The following is a 16,221-nucleotide window of genomic DNA, read 5'->3' as shown; positions in this document are numbered from 1 at the left end:
CACAAGTCTAATGCAAGCCTTCAGACACTTACCAAAATGAGGTGTTTTGGGTGTGATACTGAAAGTCTTCTCCATGCCTACATGTGTTATGTTCGCCCGTTGCTTGAGTACGCGTGCCCGGTTTGGGGTTCATCTGCTTTCCGCACAGCGTACCTATTACGCGACATAGAGTGCGTCCAGAAAAGAGCAACAAGGATTATACTCCGAAACCGTGACATACCCTATGATCAAGCCCTCGCTAAATTAAATCTATCTTCCCTTAAAGCCCGGCTTGAACACCTTATTCATCAATTTGGAAAATCCGTCCTAGCCAATAAGAGCCACCGATGAATACTACCCGAACCAGCCCCTCCCAATAGCCGAACTCGGTTACAAAATAAACATGTACCCCCTAAAGTACGAACTAATCGTTACGCCAACTCATTTGTGCCTTTCTTCACATCCATTTTTAATGCTGAGTCGTAGTGTGTGATTTTTGTTGAAATGTATGATTTTTGTGAAAAAACTGAATTTAGCTATGCTACGATAGTTTTTAAATATACCGATCTCTCTCTCTCTCTCTCTCTCTCTCTCTCTCTCTCTCTCTCTCTCTCTCTCTCTCTCTCTCAAGGCCAAAGAAAGCTGTTACGCAACTAACATACGAGTCAATTAAGGGTTCATTGATTCCAACAGAGTGCCTGGGGGTGACCAAGGTATATAGGGCTACCCAAAGTATAACCCTATGTACTACTTCTGGTCGCCCTTCGTTTGAATGAAGGCAGGATGTCCATCCTATTTTCACTGGATGAGCATAAAGATGAAGTATGCAGTTCGAGTGCTGAGAGAATAAAATCTCCCCATTTATTAAAAAATATAATTTACTATAAAGAACTGGGTTCAAGAAAAGCTGTTTATTTCTTTCCTAAAAAGCTGATATTGTTTAAAGTCTTATGCTTGCTCTTGATTTTATTTTGAAAAATATTTTTTTTTTTTTTTTTATTTCACGCACTTATAAGTAGATGTAATCATGAGGATGCAACCAGAAAAGGAACCTATGTAGGCCAAGCAAATGGTTCGTACACGATATAGTTTAAACTAAAAAACAAAACGTATAAAAAGTAAAATTGAAAAGAAAAATTCGGGGTATACCCTATTACTGAGTTAAAGTATCTCCAAACGCAAGTTACTATATCTAAAAATATTGAACCCGTATTCAATCCTTATAACCATTTTTTATATCCTTATCCCAAATAAAAGAAAACATCAGATGTTTAGACTCTTTTTTCTCAATAGTTTATATTAAATCTCAGTAGGAATTACATATTTTCATCAATTTTTTTTTCAATTAGAAGAGCCCCAAAAATGATCTGTTTTTTGTAAATATTTCGAGTTTACTAGTTCCAAAATTAAAATTTGGAAACAAAAACTGTTTGAAAATATCTTAGGAAGAGGGGTCTCGCCGAAAAAACATTAAATTTACGAATATATTTTAAGCACTGCAGAATTCATATTTTGAATCGGTCTCTGAGGGCAAATCTTTTGCATCATTTAAGAAAACAAACAATTTCTAATTATCCTTAGCAGCGCGTTAAAACAAAGTTTATAGAATTGTTTTTTGTTGTTTTATTATTATAATCGTTATTATTATTATCCTGCAGTAAAAGGAAATTGGTAAAAAAAAAACTTAATTTTTGCACGTCCTGATGTAGTCTCTAAGCTTTTGTTGCCATTGAATATGTTTGTTTGGTATTTTCTAATGAAGATAATATGAAACATCCCTTTACCTGTGAAATGATTTGCTTATGATAGGCACGCAAAAATCTCTCATTTTCATTTCAGTCAGGAATGTTACTGTGGTGATGATGCCTTATTGTTAACCAACAGAAGTGAAACATCTTGCAACGTTCTTTGCCCTGGAAATAACTCACAAACTTGTGGAGGAAACGAGGCTATTGGTATTTATACAACAGGTTTCACAGGTAAAACATATCTTTCAATTTCATTTATTGCCATTTCTTATATTATCACTTGTTTCTTCTATTTTTGCTTCTTTTCGACACAGCTGGAGCTATAGTTTTTTGTTTTACGTTTTGATTTCTATTTTTTTTTTTTACTCAAGATATTCTTTTTATTATCAAATTTTTCTTATTTCTTTCTTTCATTCTTTTGTCAAGTGCCATCGTGATCGTCAAGTGTCTCAACAAGTCTTAATACTGTTCCTGAACTATGTGGGGCTCCTTCATATCTTTCAATTTTATTTATTGCTATTTCTTATATTGTCATTTGTTTCTTTTATTTTTGCTCTTTTTCGACACAGCTGGAGCTATAGTTTTTTGTTTCACATTTTGAGTTCTTTTTTTTTTACTCAAGATATTTTTTTATTATCAAATATTTCTTATTTCTTTGTTTTACTCTTTCGTCAAGTGCCATCATGCTCGTCAAGTGTCTCAAAAAGTTTTAATATCATTCCTGAAATAAGTGGGACTCATTCATATCTTTCAATTTTATTTATTTCTATGTGTTATATTGTCACTTGTTTCTTTTACTTTTGCTTCTCTTCAACATAGCTGGACCTAAAATTATTTGTTTCACGTTTAGAGTTCTATTTTTTTACTCTATCTATTTTTCATTTTATAATGTTTCTTATTTCTTTCTTTTACTCTTACGGATTTTTTGATTATTTCTTATGTTTTGGTTTTAATATCATTTGATCATTGGTACCCATTCTGATTTCTTAGTTGGTGATATTAACTAAGTAATAAATTATCAACTTACCATAAATGAGGCAAAAACCCAAGTACCAACTGCTACTACCATTACTATCACTAAAACTCACTGATGAACCAAGTCATCTGAAGCCAGTCTCCTCCTCCCTGCCAGTTTTCAAAGCCTCAATCTTCACCCCCATAAATGAAATTCCAAATTCTTTTAAATCCTTTTTCAGGACTTCTTTCAACTCAATCCGGGGATGGCTGCTTTTAAAAACGAAATAAAATGCAAAGAAGAGTAAACAAGGATAATAACAGCGAGCAAAAATAAACATAAAAACCACCAGTGTTATTATCCTTGTCTTTTCTTTTTTACGACTTTTTGTTCGTTTGGTATTGCTTAGCCAGTGTGGTCTCAGATATTATTGATGTCTGCTTTTTTGATCTGTATCATTACTAATTTAAAATGTTGGTTTACCCATAACTGAAGGTTGAATGGGACAGTTGGGTTGTATTTTTGAGTGTTCTTAGTGGGTTTTAAGTAGATATCCTGTGATAGCGCGATTGATTGATGCTCAACCTGCCAATAGGAGGCCAAGGAATTGACCGCCGCTGGCGCAAGGCTGGGCGAGTTACTTTTCTACCTATACCTGTAAAAAAAACATCTAGCTAATGGATCAATAGCTCTGGATGATCTTTTGCCTCCTTTCTTGTTTGTCGGCTGAGTACTTTCCTAAGGGTTAGTTGCTTCATAAAAGACAAGTGAGATGGGCAATCATTTGAACAAAACCGTTTCTGTCCTTCTTCTTCAATACTATCTGATGTAATCAGCGTAAAACAAAATGATGCAACTGAATAGATTTTACTTTCATAAAGTTTAGTCTCAAGAAAAATCGCTTTTACAAAAACCTTAATACGTCTTATTTCACATTTCCTGTCGAATGCTTGTCCAGGGTTGGACTACTTTCTCTCTCTCCAAATATGGGATCTTGATCCTCTCTTTCTTAATCCCATTTCTTTCTATAATAGTCTCATATTAATCTCTTTTTTTCTTTTTCTTTCTGTTTTTGTTTTAATTAATCACCCTTGATTAATGAATATCACATGCTTTTTTGGGAGGGGGGGGGGCAGTTGCTCCCCGCCAATACTTTGAAAAAATATCATAATTTATTGAATAAAGTTAAAAACGATAATCGCTGAGAAACTGGTTTATGTATGGCCAGGTTTTTTTTTGTACCGAAATTTAAAGTCGGATTAGGTTAAGAGATTCATTTTTATTTTTTATGGAATTAACTTTGACATGGTGAAAATTGTAATACCGCTGGTTTTGTTTCAAGTTTGATGGTAAGTGTGCAAAAATTAAGAGGCGTCTTAGACGCCGGGTGCTGAGAATCCGTCGGTGAGCCTCCACCACGAAACGGGCACAGAAGCGGGACTACCAACTTAATTTTATATTTGTTTATTCAATGTGTGAGTATTATTTGCTATCTCTATTTTGAAATGTTTTTGAAATCGATTGAGTAGCGTCTTTACTAAATTGTAACTTTTCTTCGTTAAGCGCTTAAAGAATAATGTACTATTGAAGACTTAGGACAGACCCACGCTACCTTTACTTTTTACGCTTTGGAACTCGGTAATCATTATAAAGTAATTTCCCAAGATAAACTTTCTAGACTGCTTAAAAACGCGTCTGAGCTTGTATTTTTCACAAATTTCCGAGAGAGGCCCCGCAGAAGCGCGTCTTTTCCCTTAAGGGTATCCCAGACTTCTCCCCAAAATGTGGACCCTCTGTTGCCCCGCTTTCGAAATGATGAAATTAAGCCCATGCTAAATATTGATTGTTAGTTTTACGTTTTTAATTACTAACGTTTTGGCTGTAGAAACTTGGCTGTTGATTTTTTTTTTTTTCAAATCCACCCCGGATTTGGTTTAAACGATGTTCTGGCAACATCCTTGCAAAAAAGAAACTTGGTCACTTTGGCTTCAGGAGCGCATAAGCTAATGCTAATGTGGGATCTAGATTCACTTGAATTACAAAGCATGACGTCTTTAAGACTGAGATCATAATTGGTGGGACCAAACATGTGAGCTGTGTCTGTTAGGTTTTTGATGACCTTTTCTTTAATATCGTTATTTTCAAGCTGCAAAATACAAAAAGTTGAATGAACAATAGTCTGCTGCAATTCAAGCGCCTTAGCATTCTTTTTTTTAGCCCGCGATGAAAAAGTAGCCCAAATTTCCCTATTCATCTTGGGAATAACAATTTTATCAGTACTCGTAGGCTTAGGGCGGCGCTCAAATAAATTCTTTTGCTTCTGTATTTCTAGAGGCTTAGAGAAAGCTCTCTTTACAATTTCGGCAAGTTTCTTATGGATCTTGGGACCCTCCTTGGTAGCAGAACATTCTTCAGACACTTTCTTAAATAGACCTTCATTGGACGTGCTTTCATTCAATCTTTTTCTTTGTGCTTTTCTGGAGAAGCCTTCCACTTTCTGTCATTCCTTCGGTCATAGATTTTTATGGGGCACGTCAAGCCAGTTTAGGTGGTTTTGAACCCTGTTTTTGGGCTCCGAGAGCTAGATTTTGCGTTCATAGAACTAATTTCAGGAATCCGAGAGCCAAATCGAGTACAAGTTTGAAACTAAGGGCTCTGAAAGCCATATTTGTTCTTCGATCAGTATCCACTGCTGGAAAGGTTGAAACGTGAACGCCTAGAGTTTCGGCCAATTCTTTAATCATAGTCAATTCTCGACTAAGAACTTTGAAACCAAATCCTAGACTTTTTTAATTTTTCTTTCAGACAGGAACAAAAATGCATTGATCGCAGATTCAACAAAAAGCCAACAGAAGCCCCAGAAATTCTATTTCTTGACTTAAATTTAAACAATTAATTTTAAATTAGTAATGACTTTCTGGGTGAATCACAAACCCCAACTCTGACAGTAATTTGACTGTTTCGTGAACGTTGTATTGACATTCTAAAAGTTACCTTCTCAGAATAAGAAAGATGTCCATGTAAACAACAGATAAATAACCTCTTTGTCGAAAGAGGGAGAACGTCTGTTTAAAGAGTTTTGTTAGAACCCCGGCTGTTGCGCTGTTGACAACCCAACCTCTGCAATGGGCTGCTGACAGCCCGATTGACAAAAATGTGTAAGCATAGCAACAATCTATTTCAGATTTCAGAACAAAACCATATCTGATCATTAAAATCAACAGGATATAAATAACAAAAACTGACAAGATCTACAAGGGCAAGGTAACAATTTTTTCATTAATTAAAACGTAGATTTCAATGGCCGGATTTAACGCATTTTAAGATTTATCAAAAATCAACAAGAACTGTTTTCCTTCAGGACCATAAAAACAGGAGAAATACAAGATATTTCCTTTTTTCTGAACTCGGCACTTTAGCAGTAACACCTTTATTCAATAAAATAAACACTTATTTTCTTATAAACTGTAATTCTTAAAAAGTAAAACTCGTGTTCTGTATTTTTAAAGCTTTTAAAGTTGTTTTCTCACATTCAGTCTTATGCTTGAAACTGCAATATTCAAATGATTGGTTATTGACAACCATTCTGACACAAACCTAATAATTCTCTCCGTTTCAAAGTTATCTGCTAAATGTTGTAACTGGCTATTAATTGAGGGTAATCTTTGTCAAATAGTACATACCTGCTATTTGCTATTTTATTTTCTGTAAATTCTGGAGCTTAACCTCTCTTGACGGTCCTGGCCCTGCGGAGTGAGTGCGATAGTACCTTCTACATTTCACACGATTATAACTGTCATCCACTATGTTGTCTAGTGTCCACTAATTCCAATACTGTTTATCACAATTGCTTGTTATTTAGTTCGGCGTCGATCCAAGCGCTAAGAAAACATCAACTGAAGTTACTTTTGGTCAATGGAGGCGAAGGTGGGCATATATATCTGTTTAACTCGAAACAGAGCTAAGGGGATCCTGTTGGAGTAGAATTCTTCTATTATTTCCAAACAGTATGAAGCACAAATATTTTTACTTATAAAACCAATACACTTGTGACATGACATAATATAAAAACTAGATATGTAGAAGTGAGACAAAGAAGCGAAAAATAAATAATTAAAACAAAATAAATACTGAAACATATTAGGACGGTCTACCTGGTTATAAGCTCTTTGTTGTTGGAACGTTGTCTTAACAACATCACACTTGAATTCTTGTATAAGTAGTGTTGGGGCTCTGGAGCCCCAAACTACGTCATTTGCATAACCAATTTGCACCTCATTACATATACACTAAACCTCACTTGAATAATTACATGAGCACATAGGGTCATAATAAGTATATGAATAAATTTTTATTTGGGGTGATTGAAACTGGTCTTATGAAACACGCTTGGGTAAAGTAAGTTGGTCGCATTTTATATTACGAACCGAATTTTAATGAATCAGAAAGTGATAAATCTGCTACCCCCTTTTTATGACATGCGCTTGAGTGAAGTAAACCAACAAACTTATGTCAAAAATGAATCAGTTGCTATGGAATTTTTTTTAGAAGAAACTTATGGTCGTTCATATCCTGACCTCCAAGGTGCCCGCAATACCCCTCCCCCAACTTTCTTCCCCTCTTTTTGACATAGAATCTTTGGACTGGTGAACACGGTGAAAATTGTTTAAACGCGGCTACCCACGTGATACTCTATGGCTGGTCATCAACACTACCTAGTTTATTGTATGTTTCCAATCAGTATTTTTTTTACATTGAAAGAATAAACACTTGCAGTATTTTTTTAAGTAAAGATGATATATTCCAAGAAAGTTTACACATGATAAAGTTATCGTTACGTTGATTACTAACAAAGACAAATATTTGAACTATGAAACAAGTACTTGTGGTAACACTATTGGAAACGTATGCTTATATTGTCATGACAGAGAGCAAGTAGATTCTTTTGGACTACCAAAAAAATCAACATTGCTGATGAGGGATTTACTAGAGTAACATTTTCAGATATGATAACAGTCGAAGAGAATGCAAGCATGGAAATAACAGTCGATGATGAGGGGCAACTTCTTGCTAGTGCTTGTGGTAACATGTTACCTGTTGATAGATTCAACAATTCAACAATTCATTTTATTAGTACCATTGATCGTATAAAAGCATATATTTTCAATGAACCAAATAATACCAATGTCAAAGCGCACTGAGCCTTTAGGTGACCACCAGTAAAAATTTTGTATGACCCAAAATAGATCAATGATTATTCTACTGGTTACAAAGTGAGAGACGAGAATAGCTACACTATAAAGAGATAACACGGTGAATTATTATATGGAAGAGATTCAAAATATCCAAAGTTGTTCAATAATATTTATAGTGTATAAAATTGTATGTGACATTGTTTCAATAAAAATGTTCCTTTGCTTTTTGGTGTTATGATAAGGATTTTTAACAGTTTCATATTAGTATTGGACATGATTTTGTGATAATGAGGTTTTCGTAGATAATTTGAAATGATGTTTATATAAATTTGACAGGTTATTAGCAAACGGTTATTTCAAGTGACTATTTTACAAGCAGGCCATAGGACAATAGGTTGTTAAATTGAGAAAAAATTGCAGACTTAAATCAAGGTTCTTTCTTGTAATTGGTTTGTTTTAAGGAAATGTTTGATATCAAATGGTAGAAACAAGTTTGAATCAAGAAATGTACCCCCTAGAAACCTTCGTTGATTTTGAAAATTAAATGTTCTTTTTAATAGGCTCATGTCAGAATTAGACATGATATGCTGGTAACAAGGTTGACATAGACAATTTGAAAGGGTTTTTATGTAAATTGTATTGGGTATTAGCAACTGGTTCTGTCAAGTAATTTTTTTTTTAGAAGGATGCCATATGATCATAGGTTGTGACATGAGATAATGATTTCAGCCAAGTGTTTCCAAATCTTGTGCTATATTACCAAAATCATGTCCAATATTATCAAACATCTTGTGTTACATTATCAAAATCTTGTCTGATATAAGGAGAATCCTCTATTTCATTATCAAAACCTTACGTGGTATTATCAAAATGAACAAACGAAGACCGACACAGAGACAAGGAAACAGGCGTTCAGACACACAGGCACAGAGATAGAGAGAGAGAGAGAGAGAGAGAGAGAGAGAGAGAGAGAGAGAGAGAGAGAGAGAGAGAGAGAGAGAGAGAGAGAGAGAGAAAGAGGGAGAGAGAGAGACAGGCAGACAGACAGAGACAGAACCAAATAACCGCTCAGACACACAGGCACAGTGAGAAAGAGAGACCAAAATACGAACAGACACACAGATTCAGACACACAAAGTTACAAAGACAGACGTTGAGACGTGTAAACACCCACTCAGGCGCACAGGCGCTGTTAGAGAGACAAGCAAACTACCACTCTGACATATAGGCACAGAGAGAGAGAGAGAAAAAACATTTACACACGCACACTGTCTAGCACACAAACTCACAAAAATAGACACGGGGACAAGCAAACATCCGCTCAGACGCACACAGAGAGAGAAATGGAGAAACACATGCAAGCACACAGATTCAGACACACAAACGTATAAAGCAGACACGGGGACATGTGAACACCCGTTCTGACACAAAGATACACACAGAAAGAGAGAGACAAGTAAACAGCCAGTCAGACACACAGGCACAGAGAGAAAGGGAGAGACAAGCAAACACCTGCTCCGACATACAGCCACAGAAAATGTGAGATTTTCCAAAACACAGACAAACACACAGATTCAGACACATAGACATTTAAAAATAGACAAAAAGACAAACAAACACCTGCTAAGACACACAAGCCCAGAGAGAGCAGCAAAACACCTAAAAACACATAGCTTCAGACACACAAACACATAAAGACAGACACGGGGACAAGCAAACATCCGCTCAGACACACAGGTGCAGTGAGAGAGACTAGCAAACAACCACTCAGACACACAGGCACAGAGAGAGAGAGAGAGAAAAACACTTCAAAACGCACAGTGTCTGACACACAAACTCACAATGACAGACATGCAGACAAGCAAACATCCGACCAGACGCACAAAGCAAGAGAGATCGAGAAACGCATATAAGCACACAGATTCAAACACACAAACATATAAAGACAGACACGGAGGCAAGTGAAGCCCTTCTCTGACACAAAGACACAAACAGAGAGAAAGAGACAAGTAAACAGGTAGTCAGACACACAGGCACAGAGAAAGACTAGCAAACAACCGCCCGTCATAAGAAAAAAGGGATTCAAGATTGTCACTTTTTAGTCATTAAATTTTGGTTCGTAATATAAAACGAGACTTAAATACTTTACCCAAGTGCTTGTCATGAGACTAGTTTCATTCAAGCTAAAAAAAAAAATTTTCATATAATTTTCATGAACCAAATATGTGCACATGTAAGCATGCAATTGAGGTTTAGTTTATGTCCAATTAGGTATGAACCAGTTATGCAAATGATGTATTTCTGGGCTCCAGAACCTCAACACTACTTGTATAGATAGATAGATAGATAGATAAGTGTATTTCAAAAGCCTAAGGGCCATATACACACAAAAATATAAATAAATAACACACAAGCAAGAAAATTAAACAACAGTACAAATTACAAGCACGCACAGAAACAGAATACAGCGCGAAAATACCTAATCTAACGACAAAATAAGTTAATCATATAAACTTTTCTTCTTACTAAGGATTAACGGATTATATTAGTCACTTATACTAGTCATTGACTCTAAAATATTGATGAAAATGTTTTATGAGGATATTTTTAATGATAGTATTTGGAAAGATAGTATGCACATAAAAACCTATTTTTGTTAACAAAAAGTTCTCCTTTACAAGTGTATCTTGTTCTTTTTTAGCCCGAAAAGAAATGTACTGGATATCACCGGCAGAAGGAGAAGATTTTGGGAAAACCCGAATAGCTTTTTTCTTGGCGTTAAACGGCAGACAAATTCGACAAGTAAAACAACTCCTTCGGAATATTTACTCCCCAGATCACATCTATCTAATTCATGTAGATGAAAAAGCACATGTTTTATACAGCGAGCTACTCTACCTGGAGGAAAAATATGACAACATTTTCCTAGAGCGGAAAAGAGTAAGAGGAACTTGGGGATCACCATCACTTCTTCATGGAATATTAAATGGGATTAAAACATTACTGGAGTTGGGAGAATGGGATTATTGGATAAACTTAAGTGAATCATGCTTCCCTTTAGAGTAAGTTAAAAGAAAATAGGTAACTATTAGCCTATACATTGAGGATGTGAGATTTTTTCTCTTCATCCCAAGAAAAGATATGTGAGTTATGGATTCAGTGTTTAAACGAAAAGGAAGTAGAAAGCTCGTCAGCAACATTGTTGACCATTTTTGATTCACAAGAGCTAAATAAGTGAAAGAAATAACACTGGCTATCAGAGTAAACTATTTTTCTACAAAATTTGGCCTAGTCTAAACCATGACCATAAGGTTGTAAGTCTATTCAGTAATCCAATACTACTATTGCCCGGTAGTTGGCTTTAGGACTCAATTTTTTTTTCTTTTCTGATATAGAATAGTATTATATGATCGGTCTGCTAAACCAATATTGTTGGCAAATAATCAGTATGCTAAACTAATGATCGGTGTGCTAAACCAATATATTATGTAAATGGGAGACAAGGAGCACCTAATAATATCGTTTGCAAGTAATATCATTTACAAATCGTTTATCATTTAAATGGCAGACAAAAAGCACAAAATAACATCGTTTGCAAATAATCAGTATGCTAAACCAATGATCAGTAGGCTAAATCAATGCATTATTTAAAGGGGGGACAACTTGTACTAAGTAATATCGTTTGCATATAATCAGTATGCTAAACCCACGATCGGGATTCTTAACCAATACATTATGTAAATGGGAGACAAGAAGCACCAAATAATACCCTGTGCAAGTAATATCATTTACAAATCTTTTATTATGGAAATGGCAGACAAAAGGCACTGAATAATATCGTTTGCAAATAATCGTTGTGCTAAACCAATCATCGGTATGCTAAATCAATACATTATGTAAATGGGGGACAAGAAGCACTAAGTAATATCGTTTGCATATAATTGGTATGCTAAACCAATACATTATGTAAATGGGAGACAAGAAGCACCAAATAATACCGTTTGCAAGTAACATAATTTACAAAACTTTTATTATGTAAATGAGAGACAAAAGGCACTAAATAATATCGTTTTCATATAATCGATATGCTAAACCAATGATCGGTATGCTAGACCAATACATTATGTAAATGGGAGACAAGAAGCATCAAGTAATATCGTTTGCATATAATCGATATGCTAAACCAATACACTGTGTAAATGGGAGATAAGAAGCACCAAATAATACCGTTTGCAAGTAATATAAATTACAAAACTTTTATTATGTAAATGGTAGACAAAAGGCACTAAATAATATTTTGCATATAATCGATATGCTAAACCAATGATTTGTATGCTAAACCAATACTTTATGTAAATGGTAGATAAGAAGCACTAAGTAATATCGTTGGCATATAATCGGTATACTAAACCAACACATTTTGTAAATGGGAGACAAGAAGCACAAAATAATATCGTTTGCATATAATCGATATGCTAAAACAATGTTCGGTATTCTAAACCAACACATTATGTAAATGGGAGACAAGAAGCACTAAATAATGTCGTTAGCAAATTGTTTATTATGGAAATGGGAGACCAGAAACACTAATAATATGGCTTGCCAGTAAAAAGACAATTCTCACATTGCTAAACATGACACTCACATTAAAAATTGGAGGGTTATGGTCCAATTTTTTTTATAATGTATAATGGCGCACCTTTATAATATACTTTATGTCGATCACCTACTACAAGTAAGCTATGTATTTCATTTTAGATTATGGACTTGTGTCTCCTTGCACAATAGTTGTAGCCAGATACAGTGTCGCTTTACATTTTCAAACAATTCGCGGTAACGAACAGTAAGAAGCAACCCGACTGAATAGTAACCCAAAGATTAAAAACCAAATTTAGATACCAATATATAAAGAAAAAAATCGGATTTTTATGCTGATTTTAAATATATAAATTTCATCAAGTTTAGTGTTAACCATCAAATTTACGAGCATGAGAAAAACTTTTCTTATTTTCAATAAAAAGGTGAAATGCCCTCTAAAAGTTGTAAAATCTTAATGAAAATCATACCACCGGGATCAGCGCATCAGAGAACCCATTGTAGAGGATTTAAGCTCCTATCTGCAAAAATGTAGAATCGTGTTTTTTTTTGCATGAAGAAAGATCACGGATACAACCCGTGATCGCATCTAATTTTGTTGTTTTTGCTGTTGTTTTTTCCCCGGTGGTGATGGTATCAACCCAGTGGTCTTAGAATATCGCGAGAGGGCTCATTTTAATGGAAAATTAAAGTTTTAGTGCCCTTTTTAACTGACCAAAAACCTGGAGGGCAACTAGGCCCCCTGCCGCGCTTATTTTTCCTAAAGTCAAAGAAGAAAGATCACGGATGCGACCCGTGATCGCATCCATGTTTGTTGTTTTTGTTGTTATTTTTTTTTAGAATTTTTTATTTTTTGCATGAAGAAAGATCACGGATGTGACCTGAGATTGCATCCAATTTTGTTGTTTTGTTGTTGTTTTTTCCTGGGGGTGATCGTATCAATCCGATGGTCTTAGATGTCGTGAGAGGGCTTATTTGAACAAAAAATAAAATTTTCAGTGCCCTTTTTAACTAACTAAAAGACTGGAGGGCAACTAGGCCCCTCCCACGCTCATTTTTCCCAAAGTCACCGGATTGAAATTTTGAGATAGTCATTTTGTTCAGCATAGTCGAAAAATCTATTAACAATGTCTTTAAGGACGATTTAATCCCCCACAGTCACCGGGGGAAGGGCTTCAGGTTATGAGCTTTGCACATTGTTTACATATAGTATTGGTTATTGGGAAGCATACTGACGGTTTTAGCAGGAATTTTGTGTGGGTGGGGTCTGAGGGAGGGGCTTACGATAGAAGATCTTTCCATGGAGGAATTTGTCACGTGAGGAGAGAGTTTCCAAGCAGAGGGCGCTGGATCTTAGTATTATTTTAAAAAAAATGAGAAAAGAAATAAAAATAGTGAGTTTTTTCAACTGAAAGTAAGGAGCAACATTAAGACTTAAAACAGACATATATTATTACTTATATGAGGGGGTTCGTCCCTTCCTCAATGCCTTGCTCTTCACGCTAAAGTGTTTTTAGTAATTTCAGAAGAGTTATTTATTCTAATTAAATGGCTTTTGTGATTCAGGGTTCATTCTTAAAGAATTGGAACAAAATTTGAACTTTAGTGTAAAGAGTGAGGTACTGACGAGGGGGCGAACCCATCATACACGAACTAAAAATATACGAATATAGAAGTTTGTTACGTCATATAATTTGTAAGTTGCGTATATTTATTACTAATGAAAATGTTCGTAAATAAAATTAATAGTTCTAGAGCAGGGCTTCTTAAACTATGAGTCGCGACCCCAAATTTATGGGGTCGCGAGTGATAAAAATACAATTGAACAAAAAATGTTTTTTTAACTTCTAAAATTATTGTTATAAAGAAAAATAACAATCATCGTAGATAAATCTATATATATAAAAATAAGTTGTCTGTGTGTGGATCTGTGGATGGATCAGGTGACGTCATGTTTGTCCGCATATGACGTCTGAATTATTTCACACTAATACAAAAGAAGAAAAAAACTAAAAAAGGTAAAAACTACAAAAAAAACTAAAAAGAAAAAAAAACTAAAAAAGCTAAAAAACTAAAAAAAAACTAAAAAAAGGTAAAAATCTAATAACTAAAAAAAAACTGAAAAAAATAAAAAAAGGCAAAAACTACAAAAAAAATAAAAACTAATAAAAAACTAAAAAAGCTAAAAAACTAAAAAAACTAAAAAAAAACTAAAAAAAGGTAAAAAACTAAAAAAACTAAAAACTAAATAAGAACAAAACTAAAAAAAGGAAAAAACTGAAAAATAAAAGAGAAAAAGAAAACTAAAAAAATTTGAATAAATATATATAAAAATAAGTTGTTTGTGGGTTATGTCTGTCGGTCTGTCTGTCGAGTGACGTCGTGTTTGTCCGCATATGACGTCTGAATTATTTCACACTAATACAAAAGAAGAAAAAAAACTAAAAAAGGTAAAAACTACAAAAAAAACTAAAAAGAAAAAAAACTACAAAAGCTAAAAAACTAAAAAAAACTAAAAAAAGGTAAAAAACTAAAAACTAAACACCGGGACACAAGGAATATAAATGACGCCCGGGACACTCAAAGAGAAATCACAGACTGGAACACCGGGACACAAATGACGACCGGGACACAGGGAATATAAATGACGACCGGGACACAGGGACATAACTACAAAGGGGACGCCGGGGTGCACAGGGGGATATATAAATGACGATGGCGACTCAGGGAATGGTCGATTAGCAATCACCATCAACAAAGCTCAAGGGCAATCATGAGGTATAGATCTGAATACGGATTGTTTTCCCATGGACCATTATATGTTGCATGTTCAAGAGTCGGTAAACCTGACAATCTATTTATATGCACAGACAATGGGACAGCAAAGAATGTTGTATATTCGCAAGTTTTACGTAGTTAAAAACATATATATATATATATATATATATATATATATATATATATATATATATATATATATATCTATATTCACAGGTGGGACATAGGGACACAACTACAATGGCGCGTAACTAATATGGCGCGTAACGACTTACGCGCGCGGGGGGGCTTGGGGGGGGGGGGCGCGAAGCGCCCCCACCAACTAAGTGTTGGGGTGGTGCGAAGCGCCACCCCAACAGCTAGTATATCATAAAATCTTCTGGTTCGGAAAGACTGTTTATACCAGCATTTCTATTCCGATCATTATAATATCTTGTATAAATTTACTATGAATCAGAAGATTTTATAGAAATTGTAAAAAATGTATATTTATTTTTGTCAATCTTTTAAAAGCTAAATAATCCTAATAAATATTATCAAAAAATTTCTAAGTGTTATTTCGAAGAAACTATATAAACACTTCGTGTTATTTTCATTAAGCCATTTTATGATTGTGAACGAAGTGCATGTTATTCCGAATTAGTCAGTTTAACCCTTTCGCGACCGACAGGACCTTACAGTCCCGGCATGTAAAAATCCTTTGGATGCTTCTTAATTTGATTGATAGCACCAGAATTGAACGATGTGCTTCAGGATGCTGATAAGGTCATAAATTTTTTCATGTGCCATTCCCTTAACAGTCGCTTATTTTCAAATCTCTGTAAGGATATGGATTCCAACTACGTAACTTCGTTATTACATCCAGAAGTAAGATGGTTGTCAAGAGGTCAAATTTTAAAAAGATAATTGTTATTAAAGGACGAGATCGAAATATTTTTAACTGAACTAAAATGTGAATTTGCTGTATTTT

At 34.7% G+C, this 16,221-nt stretch overlaps 1 protein-coding gene across 6 annotated transcripts in view; it reads left to right on the top strand.

Moving 5' to 3' along the window:
* Nucleotides 1-16,221, top strand: part of LOC136042014 (xylosyltransferase oxt-like) — an 85,091-nt gene that overhangs the window by 25,511 nt on the left and 43,359 nt on the right. For all 6 annotated transcript variants that reach the window (XM_065726859.1, XM_065726860.1, XM_065726855.1 and 3 more), the window contains 2 exons: nucleotides 1,819-1,958; nucleotides 10,579-10,939. In XM_065726859.1, coding sequence (XP_065582931.1) covers nucleotides 1,819-1,958; nucleotides 10,579-10,939 — 501 coding nt within the window. The remainder of the gene's footprint in view (nucleotides 1-1,818; nucleotides 1,959-10,578; nucleotides 10,940-16,221) is intronic.

This window comes from Artemia franciscana, unplaced genomic scaffold (genome assembly GCF_032884065.1).
Source record: "Artemia franciscana unplaced genomic scaffold, ASM3288406v1 PGA_scaffold_56, whole genome shotgun sequence".
Lineage (NCBI taxonomy): Eukaryota > Metazoa > Arthropoda > Branchiopoda > Anostraca > Artemiidae > Artemia > Artemia franciscana.
This window is presented reverse-complemented; position numbering and strand designations above follow the sequence as displayed.